Below are 27628 nucleotides of genomic sequence, written 5' to 3' on the forward strand. Positions count from 1 at the left end.
CAAAACCCATACAAGATCATACCTGTATATCGTTTCATTTCAGGGTGTAAAGCAATACAACTACTTCGGTAACGTATATACATATTCTTCAGGAACATATATTTTCAGTATTTATTTTCCCCATGTTTTATTTTAATTTCTTACATTTGAAAGTAGATCTGTCATATTACTTTGTCAAAAGTTTTAACAACACGACAGGTCAACCTTGGTTGGAGTTGAGAGTTCAAAACTGTAAAAAATAAAATAAAAAACAAAGGATACAAATTCTATTTTTCCATTTGTACTAATAAAGTAGAAAAAAAAGTACACTCTCCCACGTGTACACAAGAAATGGAGTCAAATCAGTAGGTCTAGTATTTTCTTTTTCCAACCTAGAACTTTTGTCACCTCCACTTGGTGCCTGGACTGAAAAGGCCTTTGTGTGTTAACGCCTGCTTACATGATCTTACTGAGTAGCGAATGCTTGGGCGTGTAAATGATTTTATTTTATTTTTTTAATTAGGCTTTGTCGAAGATTGCAAAAATGTCCACAAACAGTTTTTTCTTGTCACCATCAAATTTGGAACATGTTAAAGATGTAAAAAACAACTTTTCTCTTTCCAACCACATTCTCGGAAAGGTGGTTGTGTCCCCTAACTGTCACACAGTGCACTAAGCAGTCTTTATGATAAATATGAGCATATATCTATTAAGAGCATAAGCATATCTTTATTAAGAGCATACACATTATCATTTATTAAGAGCATAAGCATTCTTCATTGCAAGCATAATCAATTCACTATTATTACGCAAATGTATGATAACTAAAATATGAAAATATATAATTATTTCTTCAGTTTGGGACCAAGACAACTGTTTGCTAACATGTGGGGGATGTCTTCGCAACATTCACGAATCTGACAAAAATGTAAAAATAAAAATAAAAAATAGATCGCCACGTGTGCAAACACTTAGCACTCACGGAGATACAGGCAGTTGACTTTTCTGTGCCCAGAGTTGAGTGTAGTGTAACATGTATTAAAATAGAGGAAATAATTTTGCATGAAAGAAACAGACAAACTTATGACCATGGTTTTTCATTTATTCCATAACGGTCAAATTCAGTCAGAAAGGGATAACATACATTCCCAGTACTGAAACTTGGATAAGGAGGGGAGATAAGCAAACCAGATAAACATGGTGTCGACACATATGCAAATGTTCCTCTTTCTTTACAAGAACAATTTGCTAATTTTTCCAATAGTTCCAATAAATAACTTTCAGATGAAATATTTCTTGTCTTGTATATCAATATTTATATCTTAAATAGACACCTTCTTCTTGCTATAAAGTTATTCTCTGTTAGGTTATTGGAATTATTATTATTAGTAGTAGACATCTGCATAAATAATACACACGGAGAATGGTGCTGTACACATCATGGCCAAATCAGTGCTTGGGATGGTTGCAAGAGTAATGATTGAATGGGTTTATAACCCGAGTATTTGTGAGAGAGACGAGGGACTGGCAAAATGATCTGTGCAGTGACAGACTGTAAATTGGCAAGATGTGAGATGTGCTGTGAGTAACAACTCTTGGTCCAAACAGAAACTAAGCAGATCACGTTGGTGACTCCAGGCCAGGCACTCCACCAACGGTCATTCTGCAGAATGTCTCACCACAATGGAACATACGTAATGTGCCCAATGTGAAATACTTTTCCACTTGGACAGAAAAAAAGATGAACGCACAACCTCTGCGAAGTGCTTTAAAAAAAAAAGACCAAAAAAAGATTCAAGTTTTAAAAAAAATTGCACCACCATCAATCTGTTGCAAGAGCATTAAGGATATTACCATCAAATACAGCAATACTAGTGAAACCATTTATCATAATAAATAACGCAAATAGTAAACCGCCTGTTTATCTGTTAGACCCTTGGTGATATGGTAAATTGTACCATGGTAGAATCAACACCAGCTCATTTATCCATGGAGTCCAACCTCGAGGAAGAGCGAGGTGAACCAGATTAAAGGGAAGCAAACACCTGATGTCCATCATGTCTGAGAGCACCTTGAGAACAAGAGTAAATGCATCCTGGGACAATTAGAAGAAGCATGGTTTGGTTATGTCTGGAATCCTGCATTTGAATTAAACTGGTCTTAAAAACAGAAGGATTTCTTTGACATGATGGCAACATTTGTATCACGGAAACTAGCCCCACTGCAAAGAATCTGACCACGAGAACGGTAGCGTCTCTATAAAAGTAAGAAAACTATGAGCTTGGTGGTTATTGCGGCCTGAAGGCTGACACAAATTCGCAGTGGTAACAAGCCATGGTGGTCAGGTGGCGTCTTCTTGTGGTGTGCGTAACAGTCTCCATGGGAATGACAGGAGTGGGACGTCATAAACATAACTCATTGTGTTCAAATAAAGCAGTGAACATACACAAAAGTACATCTGAGAAATAGATGTGGCAATATCAAGGTATTCAATTATCTGGGAAGGAGGGTACCAAGCAAACATGATGTGAACAAGAGTACTCAATTGTCAATTAACTGACTTGGTAACCAAATCTCTTTGAAAAGAAAGACAAAAGAGCTATCATGCACTATAAAGAGTAACCAAAAGGCTTAAAAACATCCATAGGCGTCTGTAATAACTTTGTCACAATCACAAGATGTTTAAGACACGATTTCAACCGCACACACACACACGCACACACACACACACACACACACACACACACACACACCATCTCTTCCTCGACACCAACTCTGTATAGGTAGACCTGAGGAACATTGTGTCACGTCTTCACACTTCTACTGACTGACATATACGTCCATCTTCACATTCCTGAATGAACAATGAAAAATAAAGAGCAGGAAGAAAATATGCTGCTGAGGGTGCAGGAAGTAGTAGAGCACGTCAACCCAAGATGACGTGCCAATGCAAATTAGTTTCTTCTACAGTGTTAGCTTTTGAATCCCTGCTGAATTAACGACTCTCTCCTTCCTTGAGTTAAGTCAGGGAATGAACATATGCTGAAATGTATCACGACATTGTTTTGGAACGGTATTGGTGAAGCTACAGTTGTTTATTTGCACCCAAAAGCAGCACAGCCCCCTGGCATGCAGAGAGGTATCTTCTTTGTAGTCATTGCAATAGTGTGAAAATGTCATTAAAGTGTGGGGGGGGGGGGGGGGGGGACACCTGAAGAATGGAAATTATTTGTGAGTTGGCAAGTCAAGGTTTGTTCTTAGGTCTCTGATGAGTGACTACATTCCATCGCATGCACATACTGTGATATGTTTTTTTTGTTTTGTTGTTTTATTTTTTTTAATCTGGGATGACTGCGTCCTTCATTTGGAGTATACCGTTGTTTGAAGTGGACTACACCATAGAGGACAGAGTGTTCTCCTCAGAACAGTGGATAGGGAGAGATGTTCGTAGTGAGTCATTGGCAGGTGGGGCACCCTCACCAGGTGAAAGGTCATTGAGTTCCTCAGATGATGAGAGGGGGAAGGAAGGTGACAAGGAGATGCCAGAAGACGGGTCAGCAGATCCGGCAAAAGTGCGCGGTGGCTTGGGGACCAGGTTTGGCTCCAGTGTTGCCCTGGCCAGAAGCTGCTTGCCATCTGGTTCATCTCCCAAACACTCGACGTGGCCAAGTGAGCCGCGTCCTGACTCCGACTCCCCATCAGACAGATCCATTGGAGGTGAGCTGCTGCCATCTAGTCTAAATAGAGAGTCCAAGTACTGGGCAAATTCCAGCACCGTTCGGCTGGGGTTTCCATTTGACAGCTGGGTGGGCGGCGGGGAAGTTTCCCGTCCAGTCTCCATGCTGAACTCCCACTTGTCTTCATCTTCATCCATTGCTCTAGAAGCAATTTGTGGCCTCCGGGGAGCGTCGGGAGTGCTACCTGGACTGTAGACGCCCGGAATCTGTTGCACATCAGGGTCAATTTCAGAGTAGACGTTAGGCTCTGCGTTGAAAGGTTGAGGTGAATAATGTCCACTGTATTGAGGTGTGGCGGGGGAAAGCTGCACGGAGTACTCCGGATTCGATCCACGGTCCAATGGTGTGAAGAAAGGCCCAATCTCACCCAGGTGTTCTGGTGTGGCCTGGCAGAGGCTGTCAGCAGCCAGCAGCTCAGTGCGAGAGCTGAGAGATGGATTCTCTTCAGGAATCGGCGCATCCAAAGGGAAGGGTAGGCTACTAAGCATTGGAGAACCTCTAAGCGCAGCAGAGGAGCGCCTGGAATCCAGGCTGTAGACAGATTCAGCGTCTGACAGGCTTTCCATGACTGCTAATGGAGCTTTGCGGTCCCTAAGCTCCACGGTCAGGCGCTCCCGTGCTCCGCGTAACACTACAGGTACTGGAGGAGGAGGACACTCAGAGAAACCATCCAGAGATATTTCAGACTGGGCGCAGGAACTAGAGGAAAAGACGAGAAAGGACAGGAGTGACAGGGAAGCAGGACCCACATGGCGAGGTTGCCATGAATAAAATCTCAACTCGACTAGGGAGGGCTTACAGAAGGGAAAATGGGCAATGGTTTGTGTGTAAAACATCCAAAATATGGACAAAGGTCTTGGGACAAACCTATTGGTCGAGTACGGGTGGGGCAAGCCCAACTAACCACGAATTTCAAATGCTGCAGCGTACTTGAGGAAGTTAGGACCTTTCCATGCTTCCAGCAAAGTCCCTTTGAGTGACTTAGATGAATTAGGACATATTGTGGGCCTGGCCCTCACTCATGCTTTTCTGAATAAACAGGAACTCCTAGAGACATTTCAACAATTTGTGCGGGAGAGTAGAAGTTTATGTAGCTGCAAGGGAAGAAACATTTTTATGTACAGTATATTTCTATTTTCACTTTCTGTTAGTGTCATAGTAAATTGTCCCAATACATTTGTGCATATGACGTGTTTGCATACTTAAAATTAAATCAGTACCAGGGAGAAACACTGACGGGAAAGTGGAAGGTTAGCATCCAGGTGGGTGCTTCTAAAGCAGGAAAGGTAACATCAACTACTTCTATCAGAACACAGACTTTGGACAGGGACTGACCCGGAGGGGGGCGTGGAGAGAACTGAATACTACCGTACGTGGTCACTGCACTGTGGTCAGACAGTGTGCAAGCGTGCATGAGAGAATGGTGCACATTATGTATTGAGTGATCACATGCTTTCCTTACCGTAGCAATGTTTTTTGTCTTTTTTGTTACCCAAACAAACAGAAATTACAAGTTTGAGAAAACAAGAGCAGAAATTAGTAGCAGTTGGAATGCTGGTTTGAAATGTAGTTACTGTATATGTTTTATGGTGCTTACAGAAACTATTTAAAATCCGGGTTATGGCAACAGATGTGTTTTTCTGAAAAGTCTGTTGACTTTCGAGGACACAAAGAAGCCACAATGTTTTAAGAAAATATTTGTAGCTCCCATTTTTACTCCCACATACATTGTCAGATGCGAGGCCTTTCACAACTACAGTGGTACGTCCACTTGTGAAATTAATTGGTTCTGGAAGAAATTTCTTAACTAGAAAATGTTGTAAGTCGAGATGCATTTTCCATGTAAATGCCCTAATTTGTTCCAAGCCCACCCAAAATTCAGACATAAATGTTTCCTAAAGCATGAAAATGCATCAAAATATGTAACCAATACATGTTACAATTAGATTATTGCACAATAAATGAGAGTTGTGCATAATGTAAAAAAACAAAGAAGAGAGTAAAGAATAAAACTGATGGTCATTTAACTGCATCCTCATCGTTTTTTGCCCTCTTTAGTCCATGTTTTTTCTCAGAAGTGATTTTTGGCTGGCGTTTTGTAAGTACTGTAACTGCTTTTTTAACAGCCCTTCGAAATTTTCTAAGGCAAACATCAGCATAGTGAGCTATCGCCCGACTGGTGAACACTTTTTCTGGGTGATTCACATTTATGTAAAACACCACATGGCCCGAGGTGCGAATGACGAGTACGCTGCATAGACACATATCTATCTGCACACATTGACATTACGGTTGAAGTCCCTCTTAGCCAATGGGATGCCAGGATAATGCTCGGTAATAGCCAATGGCAGAGCAGCTATAAATATGTTGCGTTCAGGAATCTCGAAGCTTCGAGTAGCAGGCCATACTGTATTTTTACCTTTCGTATCTTGAAATTTCTTTCGTAACAAAAGGCAATATTTTCCTGTTGAGGCGTTTCATAACTTGACAGTTTCGTATGAAGAGACGTTTGTAAGTAGAGGTACCACTGTATGTTCTGTCAATTGCATGGGAAACAGTTGAACGACAAAGTTGGGCAAACAACTAAAAGATGATCAAGAGATGACTTGACTGCTTTTTACCTCACAATTCAAAAGTTTTAATCTGAAATTTTCTGCATCAAAACAAAGGATTTAAATTCTCATTCAACATGTAAATTTGCAACCATTTGTAAAATTAAATGTTATTGTTTTGTGAAACAATTTAGCCTTAACCTGTCACCTTGTAAAAATATGAGTTGGAATACCATAGTTATTTTAGTTTACTTATAACAGGTTACAGGGGAAACAGAATATTTTAGACCACAACACATCCAAAGTGGTGCTCAATACTGACCGAACACTACTGTTCCTCCGGTGATGAGTAACAGGCATCAGCTGCTGGGCTGTTGCAGATGCAGCCATGAATACACTCTCAGGGTTCAAGTCCACTTCTGTCGGGCTGACCATGATCTTGGCTGCAGACAGCAAAGCCGTTTTGCCTTTGTTGTAGTTCTCCAGGACCTGTCGCAAACACAAGAGAGGTATATGCACGTGACTCAGAGCATGGCAGAGCTTCTGATGCGTGAGCGCTTGAGCTTCAATATGAACAACTTAAGTCAGAGAAAAGGGACGATGAATATAAAGTATGCACATTATGAAAGTGTACAGAAAAATCAGCTGTCGCATCACAAATTCTTTTTCATCTTTGCACTTAATACGTAAGAAAACTCATTAAAATGATCAAGTATTGTTAAAATGAACTATTCATGTATACAGTACATTCTCATGGAAACAGTAAGCCTAGAATAAGTACACACTCATCTGAGAGATGATTGTACAAAGTCTAAATTAATACTAAACGTGGCATCAGTGTTGTATGATTTACATTTTAACTGGATAGTTAGCACACACAGTACATCCTTTCTATATTTAACTGAAGATACTGTAAAAGATCTATTGTGATAGTACGTAGTGGTTAAGATAGATGTACAGTAAGTGCGAGCGAAACGTGAGCTTCCACCTACTCCGACTGACATTAAACACCCACTGGAGTCATGGATGCCAGAGGAAGATTTCATACAAGTCTTACAGTATTTGAGGAAATAGCAGTCCATATACTGGCTGTGTACACAAGTTACAAAAAAAAAAAAAAAAAGACAATCACATAAAAACAACAATTAGACTGACATTTGTGGTTAGCTTTAATAAGCTTGAATACATGCCAGAGGCACATTATGCAAATAAAAAAAAGACTGGACATGCAAATGTGAGAACAAAAGAAAACAAAATGAAAAATAATGTAAATAAAGGCTTGAAATGGAATTGGTCAGCGAGGTCAAATATCAGTCAAGGAGCATGTTAGCAAATAAATAGAATCATTTTACACAACAGGGTGTTGCCAATGGCTTGCTCATGCAAGACTCTTGCAAGTGACAATATACAGGTATGTGACACAACAGTCAGAAATATAAAAAGGCACAATGACGGCTTGAAAACTGACAACATTGAGATGACAACTTGATGTAGCGTAAGACATGCAGTATCTGAAATTGGTTCAGCTATATGCGCTTCAATACCGTAATTTAGATGCACATGATGACAGGATTCTTAAACATATGAATGAGGAAATCTATCTTCCTTTCTTTCCTCTGTTTAAAAATGACTCCAACTACCTCAATAAGAACAATAACGCATAATGTAATGACCCAGCAGCAGCAGCATAAACAATAATGATAAATGCCCTTGTTACTCCTCATTTTGAAATGCTAGGACATTTTTAGCTTCCTGGAAGGAAAGCAGAAATGTGTTTTGAGGAAAAAGTAAGTGACGAGGAAAGAAGACACACTTGGTGTGAACGGCATCACCACGGAAGCTTTGTGAACAGGAAGAAATGGCTGGATTGGGGCAGTTTCACGTCACAGCATTTGCGCAAACATGCAGCGGCACAGACAGCAGCAAAATGCTAAACGTGGGTTTTGGATTACCGTGGGTGCAAAAATAAATTACAATTTAGTGAATTTTACTTTCTACATTAGTTTGATGTAGTACTACAGGCTCATTGCAGTAACAGCAATATAAGAGTCATTTGTTCCCTGGAATGCAGCTGTGATTTTGAACTTCCTCTCGGGATCTTGCCTGGACTTGTTATTGCCTCCAGCTACAACTTTGTATGTGCAAAAGAGCCACTATGAAGGCTTTTCAAGTCAGGATATCCCCCAGTAAGATCTTGATCCCTTCAATCTAAGAAACATGATCTCAGTGAGGAATTTCAGTTTTAGTGGAGGCGCAGTTACGAGAAAATGGTTTCATTAAAATGATGAGCATTGTTAATGTAATTTGTACATCTCTGTGTATGGTGACATCCACTGCTATACACAGGTGAAATGAAAATCCTTAATATGCCATAACTTCATCATATGACAACACTGGACACCATGTAGTTTCCAAACTACAGACTTCCTCTTGTTGTCAGGAGTTATGTGATGTTCCCATCTTGATAGCCGTTTTTTTTCTTGGGACTCATTGGGTAAGATGTCAGAAGGAGTGGGAAAGATGGTGTAAGGTGTGTCTGTTTGGATTTGTGGTGGAATGCAGAAATTGTCTGCAACTGAAAGAGTTGCTGACTGAGGGTTAAAGAGATTAATAGCTTCCGTAAATGGAGATGAAAAGATGGTGGTTGACAGAGAGCAATTCGGTGTCTGCAAGGTAGGCATTGTGAAACAGGTCTTTATAGGTCAGGGGAAGGACATGTCACGGGCAATACTGTTAGAATGGGATTCTGTATTCGAGGTTATTGCACAGTGGTGCCACTGGTAGGCTGAAAGACCTCAAGCACCTCCACTTCCAGAGTCCACTGTTCAGACAGAGGATAACATGGTCCCAGCACCTGTGGACACACCAGAGGTTCCGCACACAATCACATAGTGTGACACTTCAATAGGAGTATACATCTTTAGACAGATGCACCGTCAGCCAAACCAACCATCACCTCATATTTATCTCCACAGGCATGGCGAAGGGCAATCCTCAAAGTGGCTTCTTCCCATGCAAACATAAACTTCAACACCCTTACACCAGAACAAATATCCACAGGACATCATAGAACCACCCAGAATAGATGGAAGGCTCCCCATGCTTTGCTAGTAGAGCAATGTGAATAAAATGAAATGACAGGAAAGTTTAAAAAAGAATGATAATCCACACATTCAATTCAAATCAGTAACAGCACTTATGAGGCATACCAATGAACATTTTTTCTCTGTTTGATATGATCCATTTCTGATGACTATCAATTGATTGCTGTGACAATCGATTTCTAAGATTAGAAATTAATTACAATATATCTCTCTATTTATTTTAAGACCTAAACTTCTAATGTCAAGGTATTTTTTGATTCTTTATTAAATATAAATTAGCCCTCTAAATTATGGAGAACCTCTGGAGTAAAATAATGATTATGTTAAATGAAGGCTCTCGGTGTGAGTTACCGTATTTTCCACACTAAAAGGCGTACTGGATTATGAGGCGCACCTTCAATGAATGGCTTATTTTGTAATTTTTTCTATACATTGGGCGCACCGCATTATAAGATGCAATCTACAATGCATCCTAGAGATGGAGCTAGGCTCAAGGAAATGTCAACAGAAATAACGATCAGATGTCAGTAAAACTTGTTTAATACAGCAGCGACACAGTTCACTTAACCAACAGCAAGTTATAACATTGACTCGTTAACGTTGAACTCTCTTGCCGCTGCTCTATTTCCGTGTTCAACTGCGTAACCGATTGCCTTAAGCTTGAGCTTTGCGTTGTCTCGACCAAGGAGCCATTTTGGGGTCAAAATTTTACCGTAATGACCATACACAAGGTGCATCGGATTTTAAGGCGCACTGTCAGCCTTTAAGAAAATAGAAGGCTTTTAGGTGCGCCTTTTAGTGCGGAAAATACGGTAATTAATTAGGTTGCGTCTTTGTGTACATTCAAAATTTGAACAGTTAATATACCCCATTAGTAGTTAATTAAAATATAACTAAAATGTTTTTTTTAAATAGGTAGCTGTTATTCAAACACCCTCTTCACGCAACAGTTTAATAAGTACAAGAATGAAATCCCAGCACCACATCAGTGAAGACAAAAGAATCAGCATGCACATGTAGAAACAGACCTTGTTTAGACCTTCCATCACCATGAGAGGCATGTGCTCATTAAGCATGGCGGGCGAAATGATGACTTCATTGAAGGCCTTGTTGTCCCCCCAAAGAGCCGAGTATGTTGGCTCTTCCTGCCCACAGCTAAAAGAGAGAATCAGATAGTGAGAAACGTTTTAAATCAATAAGACAGAGTAAAAAAAAAATAACGATTTACCATCCACCTCATTTCCCTGTCAACACGGGGGAAGCATTGATGAAACTAAACAATATGAGAATGTGAATAGACTAGAGGTCACTTAGAAAAAAAAATAAGAACAGAAACAAAAAGACAATTACATATGATTCTAAATGCAGTCAAGTATGCAGTAAATTACCAGGGAAAATCTCACATTGGCTTCATAAACGCACAGATTGTCTGAATGTCATTTCTCTGGTAAACCAATTGCAGTGGTAGTTTACCACCAGTTTGGAGGAAGGGAGAGTAAAAAAAACCCAAAAAATAAAAAAAGCAACAACTGGGTGCCCTTCATTTTGACATAAAAAAATAAAAGAAATGTGCAGCTCTGAAACCAGCCTTCTTACCAGGTCTCTGGAGGATGGTTGTGCACCACGTGGATGATCCGGCCAGGAGGGTACAGGGGGGTCGAGGCTGAGAGGGCGATGCTGAGGTCACTGGGGTGGAGCCACAGACGATTGCTGGGGGGTGCTGCTTGCTGAGATGGAGGATCCTCCTCCTCAAGTGGAAGCTCCGACTTTGGGATGCATTTGGTGCCTCCCACAATGATCCTCCACTGTGGCAATAAACGCACATTATCTCTGCTTTGAGGCATAATGCCTTGTTTTGTTTTAGGTAGAAGCATTATACAGTACGTGAAATAGTATTTGCAAATCAATGTTGCATTTAAGGTCCTGTACAGGTGTTACAGGAAGAGGCTTACCTTTGGCTTGTTACTTTTTTGTAGAACTTCTAGTAAATGGCGACGGAACCCCTCCAGCTGAGACAGGCCCAGCCTAGGAGACAACAGCAATGGTTGACTCTGTGGCAAGTTCAGCATTCTAAGGAGTGCATTTACAATATACAAGTGAAGGAGATACCTTGGTACCAGATCTTTTCCTAATACAACAGAGGTGACAAACTCTTTGGAGTATTCCATGGCATCCTCACTGGTTGAAAAGAAGAGTCAAGCAGGTTGAAAAATAGTGGAGAAATCGATTGAACAAACCGTTTACTCCAAATCAACATCAAATTGAATCAAATGCGCTTCAAAATAACAGACCTCTACTGAGGCTGTTGCATTGTGTCGCATGTAAAATCAGTGAGTGCGGCTCAGTATTAAAAACCTGATAACGAGGATGAGGACAAGTTGTTTTCTGAGATTGACTTGATTTAGGGAAATATGTAGGTGTGTCCCGATCCGATATTGATATTGGTCTGTTCCCCCCCCCCCCAAAAAAACAACAATTCTATCCATGTACATTTCAAAATCTCCATTATTAGCACTCTGTACAAGCAATCCATTCCGGACTCTATTTTCACCGTACAGTTATCCCTCGCTGTTTCGCGGTTTGTTTATCGCTGTTTGAGTGCATCGCAGATTTTTTCAAACATATTCATAATTTTTTTTTCATATACATGGAGTACAGTACTGTATATGTTGCTCTATGTGACTTGCTGTTGTTTTGCAGCTTCTCTCAGACAGTTTGCGGACTTAAATTTATTTTTTTATATTTTTATTGGTCTCTACTTCGCGGATTTTCGTTTATCGCGGGTGGTTTTGGTCCCCATTAACCGTGATAAACGAGGGATTACTGTATACTGAATTTTAAATAATTATGTAAATGTACTGAAGTAAACTGTTATTTTGCACTTTAAAATGCATCATTTCTTTTTATTGACTTTATTATGGTTCTTATTAGGGTGCTAAAACAAGGAAAATTTGGGTAGATTTTTGAGACCCACATATCAAAAGCTACTCTGGGAGTTGAGGAGTCTTTGATGTTCTACGTCTGATTTTTACTTTAAATACAGAGATTTGAATGCGGTTGACATTGTTATAAAAGTGCTCTATAAATAAAGTTGAATTGAGAGACAGTTCCATAGAGCTGCTTTGTTCCTCTTGTTTCTTAACCAGGGCTTGACGTTAGCACACAACTAAAAACATACATGAATGGCTAAGAGCAAACTGTGGAATATTCTCATGTGGTCTTCTACAGGCCTGGATCTAAATTCTATTGAGCAACTGTGAAAGGAACAGAAACATTTATTCCTTCAAACCTGGGAATGACAACTGGGGCCGGTGGCCTATGAAGAGTGGACCAAAACACCTGCTGAGCGGTACAAAAGTCTCACTGAAAGTAAGCAGCCAAGTAATTGCCTCAAAAGATAGCACATCAAAATACGAAGTGAAGGGAACCATCACTTTTGTCCAGGCCTCTTTCAAGATTTTTTTTTTCATTTACACTGTTGAACCTGTAAAATTTTAATGTCATTATTTCCTTTCTTTTATGATGATGATGATGAAGACTTTGTCTTTCTTTGACATAGGGGTACAAAATAGTTTTGTCCGTGTGTGTGTGTGTGTGTTTGTGTGTGTGTGTTTGTGTGTGTAAAAAGGACAAATTTACCTAAGAAGGCCACCAGGTGGGGAGTAAGAGTAGCAGTGAAGTGTGGGATACTGAGGTCTCAGCAGGAAGGAAAGAATAGCAGCAGTACCAGCACCAAGAGAATGGCCTACTATCACCAGTCCATAATGCATGGTGCCCTTGTTCTGTTGAAAGATGGCTCGTATCATCACACTGGCACACTACTATGGGATGAAGTATGTGCTCCCAGAAATATAATTTGAATTGTTTATATTTGAATTTGAATAGCTCAACTTGAATAATGGCATTGAAAAAATGAATTTAAATGACATTAATTGAATTCCTATTGTTTGACACATGGTATTGAAAAACTGAATGTCAATTGTCCAACTTGAAATTTGATTTATTTCCTGAAACTGAAGTGAAGATAAACTTGACACGGAACGTAAAATTATGTTCTCTGAAACTATATTTGATAGTCACTGAAAATACAACTACTGGTATGTATATTTTCCCTTTCAGTTCATTCAAAGTATATCCAGTTCTCTTAATTCTGAGTTAAATTAGCTGTGACAGACAACCTGTACTTTAGGAATAGCAACCAATCGCAGGCACACAGATATCCTCTTCAACTAATAAGCATCATCCTTTTTGAGTGTATGACATGGGGCTCTCCAGAATATTGGATTTCCTAAGCAGCTCCTTAACATTATTGGTATAAATCATCGGGTCAGGCAGGGATGAAATGGGGCTTCCTTTCAAATAGAGGAAAGGACAATTCGTTCTTATGAACATATCACAACAAAGCCCTGTAGGCAATATGTTTTCTGTTTTTTTCCCCTTTCTTTAAACCTGATGTTCTGCTGCATTGAAGTACATACACTAGGGATTACTGACACCTAGAGCTAGATTTAAAATCTAGGTGTCTGGAATCTCTAGCCGCTAGAAACGGTGCACAACACATATCGATAGGCAGTATTGTTTCAAATAGTATATTTGAGCCTACTTTTCCTAAATATTGCCATCGTGTGAGGTGAAAAGAATTGGCTACTACTTGCCTTAGCACGATGATATCATTCAGAAAAAGTGGGCTTGAATTTATTTCGAACAGTAGGCCAAGGGCTCATCTCATTCTTCTAATTCCACACTCCTAGGTACTCGCTCCTAGCTCCTCTGTTTACATGCTTGCGCCTTCCACTAAATACAAATTATTCAAATAACAGTTTCTAGTGGCACATATTTCAGCCCATATACTGCAGCTACTTGAGCAATAGTTACAAAATGATCCTTGTTTATTAGGGTAATATTACGCTCCAAGTATAACCCCATATAAGATACATGTATTAGTATATCGATACGTCTATTCCTCCTTTCATCCTCTAGACCAGTGGTTCTCGACTGGTGGGTCGGAACACAAAAGTGGGTTGCAGATCCATTTTGGGTGGGTTGAAGACAGGCAAAAACGTTTTTTTTTTAACAAGGTACAGTAAACAGGTCCCACGTGGAATATCTTAAGGAAGGGACAGGACAGCAACTAATTAAATCTGTAAACAAGTACCGTTCAAATCAGCCTTTAGCTGGCGGACCTCATAGCTACCACTATGCTTTTGAAGGTACATCAAACTAATTTTAAACGGTGTTTAAAACTACTACTGCATGTGTTTTCAGAGGCTATACTTGAAAGTGTTGTTTTTAACCACTGGTGAGTCGCGATTTTGCAACAATAGGACAATGAGGTCCCAGAGTGCCCATGATATAGACAAAGAGTGTGAATGTGTCTGTGTACCAAGTCTCTTCCAAAAGCTTGTGACAATATCATTTCCTGCTCCAGTTTCTTCTTAATGTACTCTGCTGAGTAAACCATCCCCTAAGAGAAAAGAGAAAGAAGCATTAAGTGGTCCGACGAAGAACAAGAATTCTGCTGCATTGAGCTCTTCTTAAAAGATAGTGACTGCACAGCCAATGTACAGTACTATTATATCATTTCTCTCTGACCTTATGACCAAGCCAGGTCCCATGCTGTTCCTCCACAGGTAAACGCTCAGAATCCCCTGACAAATCAGTCAAAGCATCCTGTTGCCACACACAAGAAAACAGGTCAAAGTAAAAAGAAAAGGTGGCTAAAAGTAAAAAGTACAACATTCATTAAAAAAACCATTCTATGCTAAAATGAAAATGAAGAGTTTTCTATAATTTGAGGTTTCTGAGAAAAGTATTTTGTCATTTGTCACAGCCGTGAGTGATCTCTGACATTTCAATCATAGCCTTAAATACCGCAATGCAAGCTTCCCTTTAGTGTTACGTAAACAATAGACAGGACATTTATATCTGAGTGCTGCTTTGGTACTGTGCCTGCACAGTGTAGGAGTTTGTGAACACTGCCTTGAACCTCAGTGCGGATGAGGCTAAGAGAGAAGATGGGGCCCAACACAGGTTTTGAGGTGATAGAAGTCGAGCGTCTTGCTGTGCAAAGATGAAATTCACCTTTAGCGATAATGTCCCTCTGATACTGATGACCACCTTCTTCTTTTCATGATCCACTGCCACAAAAAATGGAGTCTCATAAACCTGAATGGAAAATGGATAGAAGACAGCAGAGTGTACTGTATAAATGGATAATAGGTGAGAATCATCGCAAGGATAAAACTGCGGTGGTAAGATTTGGATGTGTCACGCGAGGGGTTACGGTAAGTTTAGCTTCAATGAAACTGATCATGCAATCTAAAGTATCACATGGCTATAACACATCCAAAGAACAGAATCGATACACCGTCAATGACGAATGCACTTCATGGTAATCATTTCCAACTCTTTAGCCAGACTAACCTTCAGCCTAAAATCTGTATGAGAAAATATGAGCATTTACAGTCCAAAAGTGTGTGTCAGTGGGGGGTTTTTTTCGGCATCTTGAGACTCAGTTCACGACAATTCATCAACAAATGTGTGACAAAACGCAGTCTCAGAGGACTGCGACACCCACTGAGACTGCACAACTCTTCCATCTCTCAGCAACTAAACAAGTGAGCAAAGTGTCATCAAAACAGATACAAATAACAGCTAATATTCCAATATATAGTAAAGCCATTAATATTGCACCGCTTCTACAAAATAGTCATGACAAAATGTAGACGCTTGAGCGTTCGCCTAATTTCAGGCTCCCTCAGGCTATAAAACCTCTGACATCACACAAAATTTAACTAGTTGGGTGTCATTTTTAACTGCAATTGTGCTATTACACTAATGTGGGGTTGGAGGGGAGGGACCAGGCATTGTATCAGAAAGAGTAGGAATCTGCTCAAAAAGCATCAAACAAGAGTCACAGAGTTCCTTTCCTACTGCATAATGATCTTCTGTAACCAAGCACAGCTGATTTCTCATTTTAAAAAGTGTCTGACACAAGCAATACACCCACCCAATATGTGTGTGCGTATGTGTATCACCCTCTCTCCATCTATATAGATAGATAGATCTATAGATAGACATTCTTCAGGTGAGGTGGTGACAATGAGAGTCATTAGTGCAGGCGAGACAGTAAAGATAATTACAGGAAATCAAAATTTGGAATTCATGTTTACCGATGACATGCCTTTGTTTGTCAGATATGAAAGTACTAAGCCACATAGGATGGAGTTGACCAGTGAAGGTAAGTGTTCAGAACAGGAGATGAACATGAGTTGAGTAGAAGTAATGACATATTTATGCAACGGTGACCTTGGTAAACATCACCGTAAATTCTACTGAGTCTTTCCAGATTTTCCCCAAAATGCAGAACCAGCAGTTTTCATATGCAATGGCCAGACAACTCAACTCAACTGTATTTATAGAGCACTTTAAAACAACCATCACTGTATACATAACATTACATTAAAATGCTCAATTCAATGACCACTTTAACTTAAAAAACATTGAACATGTCTTTGTTCCGAATCTTGTGAGAACGCAGGCTGTTGGAAATGGAGATTGTAAAATCGCCCTTCCTTAGTTGTAATGTTCTCATCAGTCTGGTAGCGAAGCCTCGTATGTCACTCCACAAAATTTGTTTCCACTGTGACAGTGTCTTGTGATGGCATGCTTCACATTATTCCATCCAATGAGTGACATTGTGTTAGGTAATGTAAGGCGTTTATGCAGCTGCTCGGCCACAGAAACTGCCGTGAATACTCCAGCAGTTTTAGTGGCGTTGTTAATGCCAGATGAAGTTTAGAACTGTGCAATTGAGTCAGCAGAATGGTGGAAACTATTACACACTATCCACCTCAGCCGTCAGCGACCCTGGTCTTTAACATTGTGTGCCATGTGCTTTCTATGCCGGGGTTGGTCCTAAACTCCATTTTACTTGAATACGTCTGAATGTTCAATTTACAACAAGGAATTTCTAAGAGGTACCACACTCATAATTGGTGAGCACTAGACGACCCATTAGTTCACTAATGTTTGCAAAGGCTGACCGCTTGGCTAGGTGCTTCCTCTTTTGAACGTGTTCATAAACTGCTCCACAAAAGTAGCCTTTGGCATAACTGAGGAACTATACCCTCCAACGCCTACAACTGCTTTGACGGTAGAATACTCACTGCATCATGGCAGGAAGTGTAGACTATGTGAACCTGCTTCAGATCCCGGTCCAAGAATTGTCTGCGTATGGCCAAAACATTACAACCGCAACAATTGTCCTCCTCCACTGTCACTGATTGGGACAAACGTGAGCCAGACATTGATGTGCACCTGGGGGCAGAGGAAGGGGAAAACAGACATAAAAACACTATGAAATATTAAGTGGGCTCAAAATGAACTGTTGTGTAGCATACAGTATATAAAATACATAATCCCATTACATACTGTGTAAAAACGTGATTAGTTCCAACATTGCTTGGAGTGAGCGGGTCTTAAATGAGTGCCACAATCTCAACGGATTATCACTTAGCCAGTGCTGATGCATGAGAAAATGTCATCCTTTCTAAAGTGCCACATAAGACTCATAAAACAACATGTGATCAAAACTGTGAGGATGTATGTTTGAGTGCTTACGGGCAGGTGCTAACGAGGCGGCACAGTCCACAGGCTGGTTTTCTCATCAGGTACATGGGCCAACCATACGCAGCGAGAGCAAAGAGCATGTAGTAGCACACATCCTTATACATGCCCATCTCAGTCTGGGAGAGAAGGATACAGATACGCATTTAAGCCACAACACACAAGGAAAAAAATATCACGCCAAGTGAATACAACTGGAAAAAACTTTTTCTGTATCTCAAATCTTTGTGAGTGGTCTCGGCCAACCAAATACTTTTCTTGAAAGACCAAACTGTTTGTTTTGGCATCATAATTAATCGGGGTGTTCACACGGCACACATTTGCATCGGTGCTGCACTGATGTACAGTATTTTGTTGCGAAATATCTCACACCGGTGTAAATTTTGTGGCGCGTTCACACGTATAAAGCTGCTTACTAAAGGGAAGCGAGTTAACCCAGGTGCAGCCTCACTTGCGTTCACACGGCAGTTTCTGTGGTAGTGCAATACGATAATAAGGAAATAAAACATGTCCAGTGTACTTACTTTTCCCCGCCTTGTTTGTGACATATTGAAAAACCGTGGTTTATAGTTCTCCAGACAAATCAATGCTGTGGTCTATCAGACACCGTAAAAGGATGAGAGAGAGAGAGAGAAAGGAAATATACCCAGGATGCAAGTTATGCAATTCCCGTATGTAATCAACTCTTCTCAGGGTTAAATTTGCTCCGGTTTAAGCTGTTTTCAGGGGCTACACCGGGATAACATTGTACGTGTGAATGCCCTATGGGGAAAGGGGGGGGGGGGGGCAGCTACACCGGAGTAAAAGTTACCGTGTGAACAGCCCTAATGAAACATTTTGTATTGCACCCTTGGATACGTTTTTAACACCAAAGGTCACTTCAACAAACTTCTTCAGTTCCTTAACTCGACCGGGAAATCAACTTTCATTAGCGGCCCACTCTCTCCGCACCGTGGCATGGGCATTTTCAGCCGTATTCTTAGCCTCCACACCTGGCTACAAACTGCCTGCAGGACACATAATGTGGGCTTCATTGACAATTTTGATATATTTTGGCGCCGTCCATCCCTTTTAAAGGCGGACGGTTTTCACCCCAACAAATTAGGCAGCAGAATACTGGCAGCAAATGTCCAGCATGCTGTCCACCACTACACAAGCTGACTAATCACAAATCACACACCTGCACCTTCCCCTTCCTCCACTTTACCAACACCCGGCACTTCAGCTTGCCATAGTCCCCTCTACAGGCCCCAGTTGTCACTGTCTCATCCTGATCCTGCCGCCATCTACCCCATTCAATCCATCATCACAGCCAGACACCCGCACTACTATGATAACAAGAGAAATTTTTTTAAAATATCAAATACCAACCTCCGCCCACTCCCCCAATCCACACTGTCACCCACACACCACAAAATCCTCAAACTGGCTCTATTTAACACCCGCTCACTCAACAACAAAGCACTCGTCTTACATGAATTCATAACTGACAATAACCTGGACTTCCTCTTTATCACCGAAACCTGGCACAAACACCTGGACTACTTCTCACTCAACCAAGCCACCCCACCTGGTTACACCTACATCGACAAGCCCCGCCTCACTGGCCGAGGTGGTGGGGTGGCATCAGTCCATAAAATAGAGTTTAAAATCAGCACTATATCCACCTCACCCACTGAGTCCTTTGAATACATCACCTTCAAATTCCCTGGTCGCTCCCCCCTGGTCATTGCTGTCATTTACCGTCCCCCAAAATTCACCCCATCATTTTTATCAGACTTCTCAGATTTCGTCACACAGCTTTCACTTATCTCACCTTTCACTCTGCTCCTTGGCGACTTTAACTTCCACATCGACGATACCAACTGCAAACATGCCTCTGAATTTCTTGACCTTTTGGACTGCCTTAACTTCACTCAACATGTCAACTTCCCCACCCACACCCACGGTCACACACTGGACTTGGTCTATTCCACCGGTCTCACCATTGAAAAACTCTCTAGCACCAACCTCAACATTTCCGATCACCTGGCTATCACTCTGGACCTCCACCTCCCTACCCCCATTCCCAAGGTAAAGCGCACCATATCATTCAGAAACCTCAAATCCGTTTCCCCAACTGACTTCTCTACCTCCGTCCTCAACCACTTGTCCATACTACCTCCTCCACTGTCCCATGACCCCACTGTTCTCACCAACTACTACAACAGCACTCTCTCCTCCTGTCTTAACCAACTCGCCCCCATCAAAACCAAATCTGTCTCCTTCACTCGCTCAGCCCCCTGGTACACCCCAGAACTCCGCAAACTTAAAACCCGAAAACGCCAGTTAGAAAGACTCTATAAAAAATCTGGTTTAACTGTTCATCTCCTCGCCTACACTGATCACCTTCAGTTATACAAGACCGCACTCAACTCCAGCCGTTCCACCTACTACTCCAACCTAATCCACACCGACTCCAACAACCAAAAGGCTCTCTTCTCCACCGTCAACAAGCTCCTCAAACCCAGCGACAATATTTCAACCTCTTTCACGGTTGACAAATGCAACTCATTCCTATCCCACTTTCTATCCAAAATCGACATCCTCTACAGTTCACTCACCACCTCACCTGTCCCCCCTCCCTTCCTACCAGCATCCATCACTCCAACTACTTCACCTCTCTCTGAATTCACACCTGTCTCCATAGCCGAACTCACCAATATCATTTCAACAATGAACTCCTCCACCTGCACACTGGATCCCATCCCATCTTCCTTCGTCAAGCACTGCTTTCCCACCATCTCCCACCTCGTCATGAACATTGTCAACTCCTCCCTCAACTCTGCCTATGTCCCCTCCTCACTCAAACTGGCTGCCGTAACCCCCATCATCAAAAAACCCGGACTCAACCCTGACATCATGAGGAACTTTCGACCCATCTCCAACCTTCCCTTTCTGTCCAAAGTCATAGAACGTGCCGTCACATCTCAAATTAAAACCTACCTAAACAACAACCAGCTTTTTGAACAATTTCAATCTGGATTCCGCACACAACACAGCACTGAAACAGCCCTCCTTAAAATCACCAATGACCTCCTCCTAGCCTCTGACTCCGGCCTACTCTCCATCCTCATCCTTCTTGACCTTACAGCTGCCTTTGACACCATCAACCATTCCATCCTACTCTCTCGCCTACAATCCCTAAACATCACCGACAAAGTCCTTACCTGGCTACACTCTTATCTCACAGACAGGAAACAATTCATACACATAAACAACTGCTCTTCCTACACTTCCCCACTGTCCCAAGGTGTCCCCCAGGGTTCTGTGCTTGGTCCACTTCTCTTCATTCTCTATCTTTTACCCCTCGGCCAAATCATACGTCATCATGGTCACCAGTTCCACTGCTACGCTGATGATGTCCAATTGTACATATCCACCAAATCATTTACCCCAACAGCCCACTCCACCCTGTCTAACTGTCTCTCAGATGTCAAATCCTGGTTGCAAACAAACTTTCTCACTCTTAACTGTACTAAATCTCAACTGCTTATAATCGGTCCTCGGTCCCTCACCCAAACAACCACCAACTTTACCCTCACTATAGATAACTTCACCCTGTCCCCCTCCTCTCACTGTCGCAACCTCGGTGTCCTTTTTGATAATAACCTCTCTTTCGATCAACACATCACCCAAATCACCAAAACTGCTTTCTTCCACCTCAAAAACATTGCTCGTCTCCGCCCATCACTTTCTTTCAACGCTGCTCAAACCCTCATCCACGCCTTCATCACCTCCCGCCTTGACTACTGCAATAGCATTCTCTATGGTACAACCTCCAAACTCCTCAATAAACTACAGTACATCCAGAATGCCACCGCCCGCCTACTCACCCACACCCGCACTCGTGATCACATCACCCCCGTCCTTAAAAACCTCCACTGGCTCCCTGTTTCCCAGCGTATTCAATTTAAACTGCTCATACTCACCTATAAAGCCCTTCACAATCAGGCACCCTCCTATCTTTCCGACCTTCTTTACCAATACACTCCTTCCCGCAATCTCCGCTCCTCAAACACAAACCTCCTCGCCATCCCCGTGACCAAGCTCAAAACCTGGGGGGACCGAGCCTTCTCTGTCGCCGCCCCCACCCTCTGGAACGCTCTACCACAACACATCCGCAACTGTACTGACCTCCAATCCTTCAAATCATCCCTAAAAACTCACCTGTTCCGCTATGCTTTTAATACCTTTTAATCTTTTTTACCAATTTTTCTTTTGTTCATCCAAATGAACTTTTATAAATTATGTATGCTTGTTTTAAATGCACATTTTTATCCTGTGTTTTTATGCTCTTGTGAAGTGTCTTTGAGTGAGATGAAAAGCGCTTTCAAATATAAAATGTATTATTATTATTATTATTATTATTAACTCCATTTTTGTTCGTAACAAGTGAAAGTGAATTCATCACTGGGAAAACCTATAAAAATAAGCATGAATACAGCATATTAAGTTTTTTTGTGATGTAGTAACTTAAAGGGACACTTGACAAATTTTGCCAATTTCAGCAGTAAGAAGTGAATATTTTGCCTAGAATGAATTTAATAGCGTAATGACTTTTCACTTTGACATTGACAACACATTTTGCCACTTGGTGTCGACTCCAGATGAAATTACAAATGCTCAGGGATCAGGTAATGACCAATCAAGTCTCAACTTTAAACTTCCCATGAGCCATGATTGGATTCTACCCGAGTTCTGACCACATGATGACAAAAGCAATTGGTAAATGCATTTTCAAAGGTGTTAAATGTAAACGAGTTACTGGCCCTGTGTGTGTGTGTGAGTGTGTGTGTGTGTGTGTGTGTGTGTGTGTGTGCGCGCGCAGGGATGCTTAATGAGATACATATCTGTGTATGTTGGGGGGTTGTCCTCTTTTTACATTATATTTTGAACTTTGAGTTGCATTTTTCTGTATGAAAAGTGCTATACGAGTAAAATGTCAATTAATTCCAGACAAAATATTTATTTTTTACTGCTGAAGACTGCATTATAAGTCAAGTATTTCTTTATGCACTATGCATAGCGAGTAAATTCAAGCATCAGAAGCCTAACAGTGGAGGTGTTGATTCAGCGTTCGGACAATACTCGACAAAAGAGGATATTGCAGTGTCCCAATGTCACTCATGTTCACACTTGCATCATTAAAATGATGGTATGATGTTGGCAACACAGCACTTTCAACATAAAGGAGCATGGGCAATGAGTCTGGTGTGATGAGACTCGAGTCGCGGTATGTGACCTTTTGTCTATATTAGACCGCTGATATTACATCAGAAGTCATCAAAGTCCTGAGTTGTCCGAAACCATTCAACATTGGTGCCTTACACCCAGGATAGTGAACAAGGGAAAATATGTAAAGGTCCATACATAGAGGGACAGTGTGAATGAAATTATGATTTTCAGCTTTGGCTTCATCTATTCATCATATACATACCAATGGACTTACCGAGTTCTTAAGGTCCAGATATCTAGTGTTCCGAGTGACAGGCATCCCAGACAGGAAGGCTAAAATATCATTGTTGCCCTGTGGAGAGAAAAAAAGAGCTGAACAATCTTGTTTCAAACGAAGCATTAACACAGCTAGCTTGAAAAGTGGCTTTTTATTTTCTCGTATGCCAACGTGTCTGATGCATGTGCCATTTACACAGATGCATACACTACATGACGAGCATTATTGGCGGCTCGGTGATGAAGTGCTGACTCCCAGAGTGAAAATACAATTGATGTTTTTTTTTGGTTTTGTTTTGTTTTTTTAATAGTGTTTATGGGCTTATGAGCATCACGGAGAAAAAAAATGCGTACGTTTTCCCTTAAGAGTGACATATTAAACAAAAATGGAGTACCTGGTCCAGGATAGATGATCTTTTAGATCTCTGTGTCTGACGGAGGAGAACCAAGCCAGCAATTATATCACTCGGCACAATGTCCAGGTCTCTGAAGAACTCTGCAAAAAGACTTGCCACCTCTGAATATGCATCCTGCAGAAGACAGAAGCAGATGTGAGGGCATGGTGTGTTCAGTATCTCTGACAAACTTAAATATGGATATAGTGTGGGGGGTCCTTGGTTTATCATAGTTCATTGTGTCTTGAATATGGTTAAATATAGTGTGTGTGTGTATTCAGGTACATATATACATACAGAGAGAGAGCGAGAGAGAGCGAGAGAGAGAGAGAGAGAGAGATGCACAATTTGTTTTTTTGAACAAGTTTGGCAGCCTGAATTTTAAGGTACCAGTACTTCATTGCATGTCATTTGTAACCTCGAAACATGGTATAGCATTACCTTGGTATACTTAGGGCTCACTTTATACTGCATATTCCAGAAGCAGTTCTATTTCAAAAAATGAATTAAGGTGGCTCACTGATTGTGTGTCCTGGGCTCTTGTGCAACACATAAAGAATTTCAGTCTCCTGCTCCAGCTGCTGGCCTGGCCTTCTTCAAGTCGGTGTCTAAATGCGGAGGAAATTTGTTAATAAGGAAAAAAATGATAATCGGCGTGTGGCTGTTCATGTGTTCGCCCCAAAAAAGAGGTTTGTTTGTACCTTAGCGTGTATGTTGTAAGGTTTCGTTGACGCCGGCGAGTTGCTTTCAGTTTGACAAATGTCCGACCGGTAGGATCAAAAGTGCACATAAGCGTAATGCAGACGCTTAATATCACTAGCCAGTTGCATGCAACAATCCCTAAAACACAACAGAACAATACTTACATTTCAAACCAAACAAGAATTGCATGTGGAGGAGCACAATGTATCTCACCGGGCATTTTATGAATCGTCATTCATTCAAGTGGATAGAAACACAAATCAAATACAGTTGAGTTATCGAGTTCGAGTGAATAACATCCGTGCACAACCCCCCCCAAAATCATGAATTTGTTGAACTAAAAACAGGTTATAATCTAAGTTCTGTATACAAAAAGATATGTGTTGATGACTGCAGCAGATGGCAAAAGACTAAATATTATTCATGCCTGTAGGATATGATGGTACCATTTTAACATTCTCACAAGTGATCTACCTAAAGCCTGTGTTTGACTCACCCAAAGCTAGGTTTTTGGCAGTCACATCAGAGCATGGTTGGTAATACTGAACAAGCCAGGCAATTCCCACGACTGCATACACAAGCTCTACTAGAAGAATGGCTGGAGAGAGAGAGAAAAGGTTCAGGAGGATAATCAATATGAGCAAAAAAACATTATTTCTTCTTATTCTTGAAACTATACCACAGAACCAGAAAGTAAATAAATAACGTACAAATATATCCTTGATTAAAAGTGGGGCAGCTTACCTAGTCGGATGTAGATGACGTATTGTACAGCTTCCCTGGGCTGTGTGTACAGGATGCTACCTCTCATACTTAACCACATGATGGCACTCTCACAGATAAGACAGCTGACCAAGATGCCCATGTACCCTCGGCCATGGTCCACCAGTGTTATAGAACAGGACTGGTCAGAGCCATAGGGAAGGCCGAACAAAACCACGGAGAGAACTACCAGCCTGAACATAACAACACAGTAAAATCATGTAGTGTGGAGAAAAACTGTGCCAGAAGAAAAAAAATTCCAAGGCTCAAATTAATTTTTCGCATTGCAGAGTAGTTTTGCAAATCAAAGACTTCATCTGAGAACTTCACTTTATAACTTTGTGGTTGCTTTTTTTGTAGGTTAATCCCAGAAAAATTAAACAAGGGCTTTATTAAACAATAAAAATGTGACAATATGATGAATGAATCGGTTCTTTTTTTATGGAGTCAACTACTTTTATTTCTTAAATTCACAGTGTAGAGCAGCAAACTTTTTTTGTCGAGAAGCAAAGAAAGCTCTGCTATAATGTAATTTTATTCCTTTATTTAAATAGAGCTAAAAAAAAAGTAAAATCCCAAAACCCCCAACTATTTTCAATTGAACTTTTTATAATTTAAGCTTTTAACTTTTTCAGCAACACTGAAGCACTTAAAAACACAAAACACAACAAAATACACATTAAAATAGGTAAAACAAAAAGGGAGGAAAACGGCAACCACATAAATTTTGTATGGTTAAGACCGACAATGAGAAAAATTAAGTATTAATTATCTTTTTGTTTTTTTCATTTGGACATTATCTGCCTTGATTTGATGAAGATTCTCTCAGGAAGGAATGCCACTGCGACAATGCGGTCTCCATCTGGCACCAAGCAGCAATAGCTGACCGCTTCAGTAATATCATATAATTTTTCATTGATTTCTTTATTTGTCCTTGCAGACTTGTCCTTGCCTTTGTATTGTCCATAAAGCTCGAATGTGTCCATATACATTATGTCTCCTTTTCCTGCTGTCATGTATCTGTCATCTTTGGCTCTGTGCAGTCAGAGACTAATTGACAATCATGCACGGGCTGTTTGACGTGAAAGATGAGAGTTGGCGACACTCTTTCATACGTGACGACGGACAGAGTGCAATTCTACTTTTGACGGTTGCCTCGGATTTTGATTTGCCGTTTTTGCTATTCATGTGTATTAACGAGGCGCAAAGTCCACATTTTGAACTGCAAACAGCAATGTAAAAACGCTTATTTCAAGCCTTGAGTTCTATGACAGAAAGTGACTCACCAGATACAGTGTAACAAAAACAGAAAGAGAGCAGGTAGCACCAGGTCATCACTGCCGACTGACCAGCGCCTCCGAAATATCACCATGCCAGGCATCACTGCCCTGTAGGGGGAGGGGGGGGGGGAATAAATGTTTGCGGTCTTGCTTCTTAGGAAGGAAGGAGGAAAAATAAATACATCACTGTTGTTTGCGTACTTTTCGGCCAATCTTCGGGACCCAGGGTGTATTGTGGCAAGCAATAATGAACCATTTCCATCATGGGATCATTAATCATTACACTGCTCAACAGTGGTGGAATTATGTGTTTCTCAAATCAATTTTGATTCTGATTTTAAAAAAATATCCATTATATAGGATTTTTTTGTTGATCTTTTCATTTTTTTGTTTCAAGTTTGACCTATGAAAGCTTCTGCAGTGTAGATTTTACCATGCGTTGTAATCAATAGGAAAAGCCTGATGTGCTAGAGAAAAACGGTTGGCAGATTCCGAATCAATAACCAAACTAGAAAACGTTCATATTTGATTGAAAAAAAAGATACATTTGAAATACTATTTACGGCAGGTGGGTTTATGTTGCCCAGAGTTTGTTGAATGTGTGTTTTAATTGTCGCATTAATTTTAAGTTGCATTTTGTTAACGTAAAACCGCGACTGTGGCTAGCGTGCGAAACATTCACATCCAGTTGAGTTCATTTAAATGATGTCTTGGCAACTAAGATAACATGACCACCTGGTGTCACACCAGTGCATGAATGTGCCTTTCCTTGTCACTCACTCACACACACACACACACACACACACACACACACGCACACACACACACAGACACACACACACACACACACAATGAAAACTGAGTTGTACTCGTCAAAAGGAGAGCTGGCATGACAGGTTTCTCGCACTGACGCTGCACATGTTCGGTGGGGTGACATGGGGGAGAGGAGTATTTGGCGATGTGCAATTGACCAGCTTGGAAACATGGCCTTGGGGA

General features: G+C 41.0%; 2 protein-coding genes across 6 annotated transcripts in view; both read right to left on the bottom strand.

The window, feature by feature from the left end:
- Positions 1 to 1060: 1060 nt before the first annotated feature.
- Positions 1061 to 27628, bottom strand: part of LOC127599258 (diacylglycerol lipase-alpha-like) — a 34265-nt gene continuing 7697 nt past the window's right edge. For 2 of the 5 annotated variants that reach the window (XM_052063061.1, XM_052063062.1), the window contains exons 2-22: positions 26639 to 26740; positions 25335 to 25546; positions 25087 to 25188; positions 24590 to 24728; positions 24409 to 24496; positions 23889 to 24023; positions 23492 to 23569; positions 17995 to 18119; positions 17541 to 17691; positions 15454 to 15537; positions 14965 to 15042; positions 14756 to 14836; positions 13012 to 13154; positions 11482 to 11550; positions 11325 to 11397; positions 10969 to 11177; positions 10401 to 10527; positions 9072 to 9122; positions 6591 to 6757; positions 5179 to 5196; positions 1061 to 4415 (exon numbers count right to left, since the gene is read on the bottom strand). In XM_052063061.1, the coding sequence (XP_051919021.1) occupies positions 3371 to 4415; positions 5179 to 5196; positions 6591 to 6757; positions 9072 to 9122; positions 10401 to 10527; positions 10969 to 11177; positions 11325 to 11397; positions 11482 to 11550; positions 13012 to 13154; positions 14756 to 14836; positions 14965 to 15042; positions 15454 to 15537; positions 17541 to 17691; positions 17995 to 18119; positions 23492 to 23569; positions 23889 to 24023; positions 24409 to 24496; positions 24590 to 24728; positions 25087 to 25188; positions 25335 to 25546; positions 26639 to 26733 (3270 nt within the window). In that variant the 5' untranslated portion in view covers positions 26734 to 26740 and the 3' untranslated portion in view covers positions 1061 to 3370. The remainder of the gene's footprint in view (positions 4416 to 5178; positions 5197 to 6590; positions 6758 to 9071; positions 9123 to 10400; positions 10528 to 10968; positions 11178 to 11324; positions 11398 to 11481; positions 11551 to 13011; positions 13155 to 14755; positions 14837 to 14964; positions 15043 to 15453; positions 15538 to 17540; positions 17692 to 17994; positions 18120 to 23491; positions 23570 to 23888; positions 24024 to 24408; positions 24497 to 24589; positions 24729 to 25086; positions 25189 to 25334; positions 25547 to 26638; positions 26741 to 27628) is intronic. The other 3 variants (XM_052063063.1, XM_052063064.1, XM_052063065.1) reach the window with 3 other exon arrangements.
- Positions 3371 to 26733, bottom strand: LOC127599878 (diacylglycerol lipase-alpha-like). The gene is made up of 16 exons (XM_052064090.1): positions 26702 to 26733; positions 25444 to 25546; positions 23889 to 24023; positions 23492 to 23569; positions 17995 to 18119; positions 17541 to 17691; positions 14965 to 15042; positions 14756 to 14836; positions 13012 to 13154; positions 11482 to 11550; positions 11325 to 11397; positions 10969 to 11177; positions 10401 to 10527; positions 9072 to 9122; positions 6591 to 6757; positions 3371 to 4415 (listed from the first exon to the last, which is right to left on the bottom strand). Exons 1-16 carry the CDS (start codon positions 26731 to 26733, stop codon positions 3371 to 3373), a joined length of 2667 nt encoding a protein of 888 aa, XP_051920050.1.

This window comes from Hippocampus zosterae, chromosome 4 (assembly GCF_025434085.1).
Source record: "Hippocampus zosterae strain Florida chromosome 4, ASM2543408v3, whole genome shotgun sequence".
Lineage (NCBI taxonomy): Eukaryota > Metazoa > Chordata > Actinopteri > Syngnathiformes > Syngnathidae > Hippocampus > Hippocampus zosterae.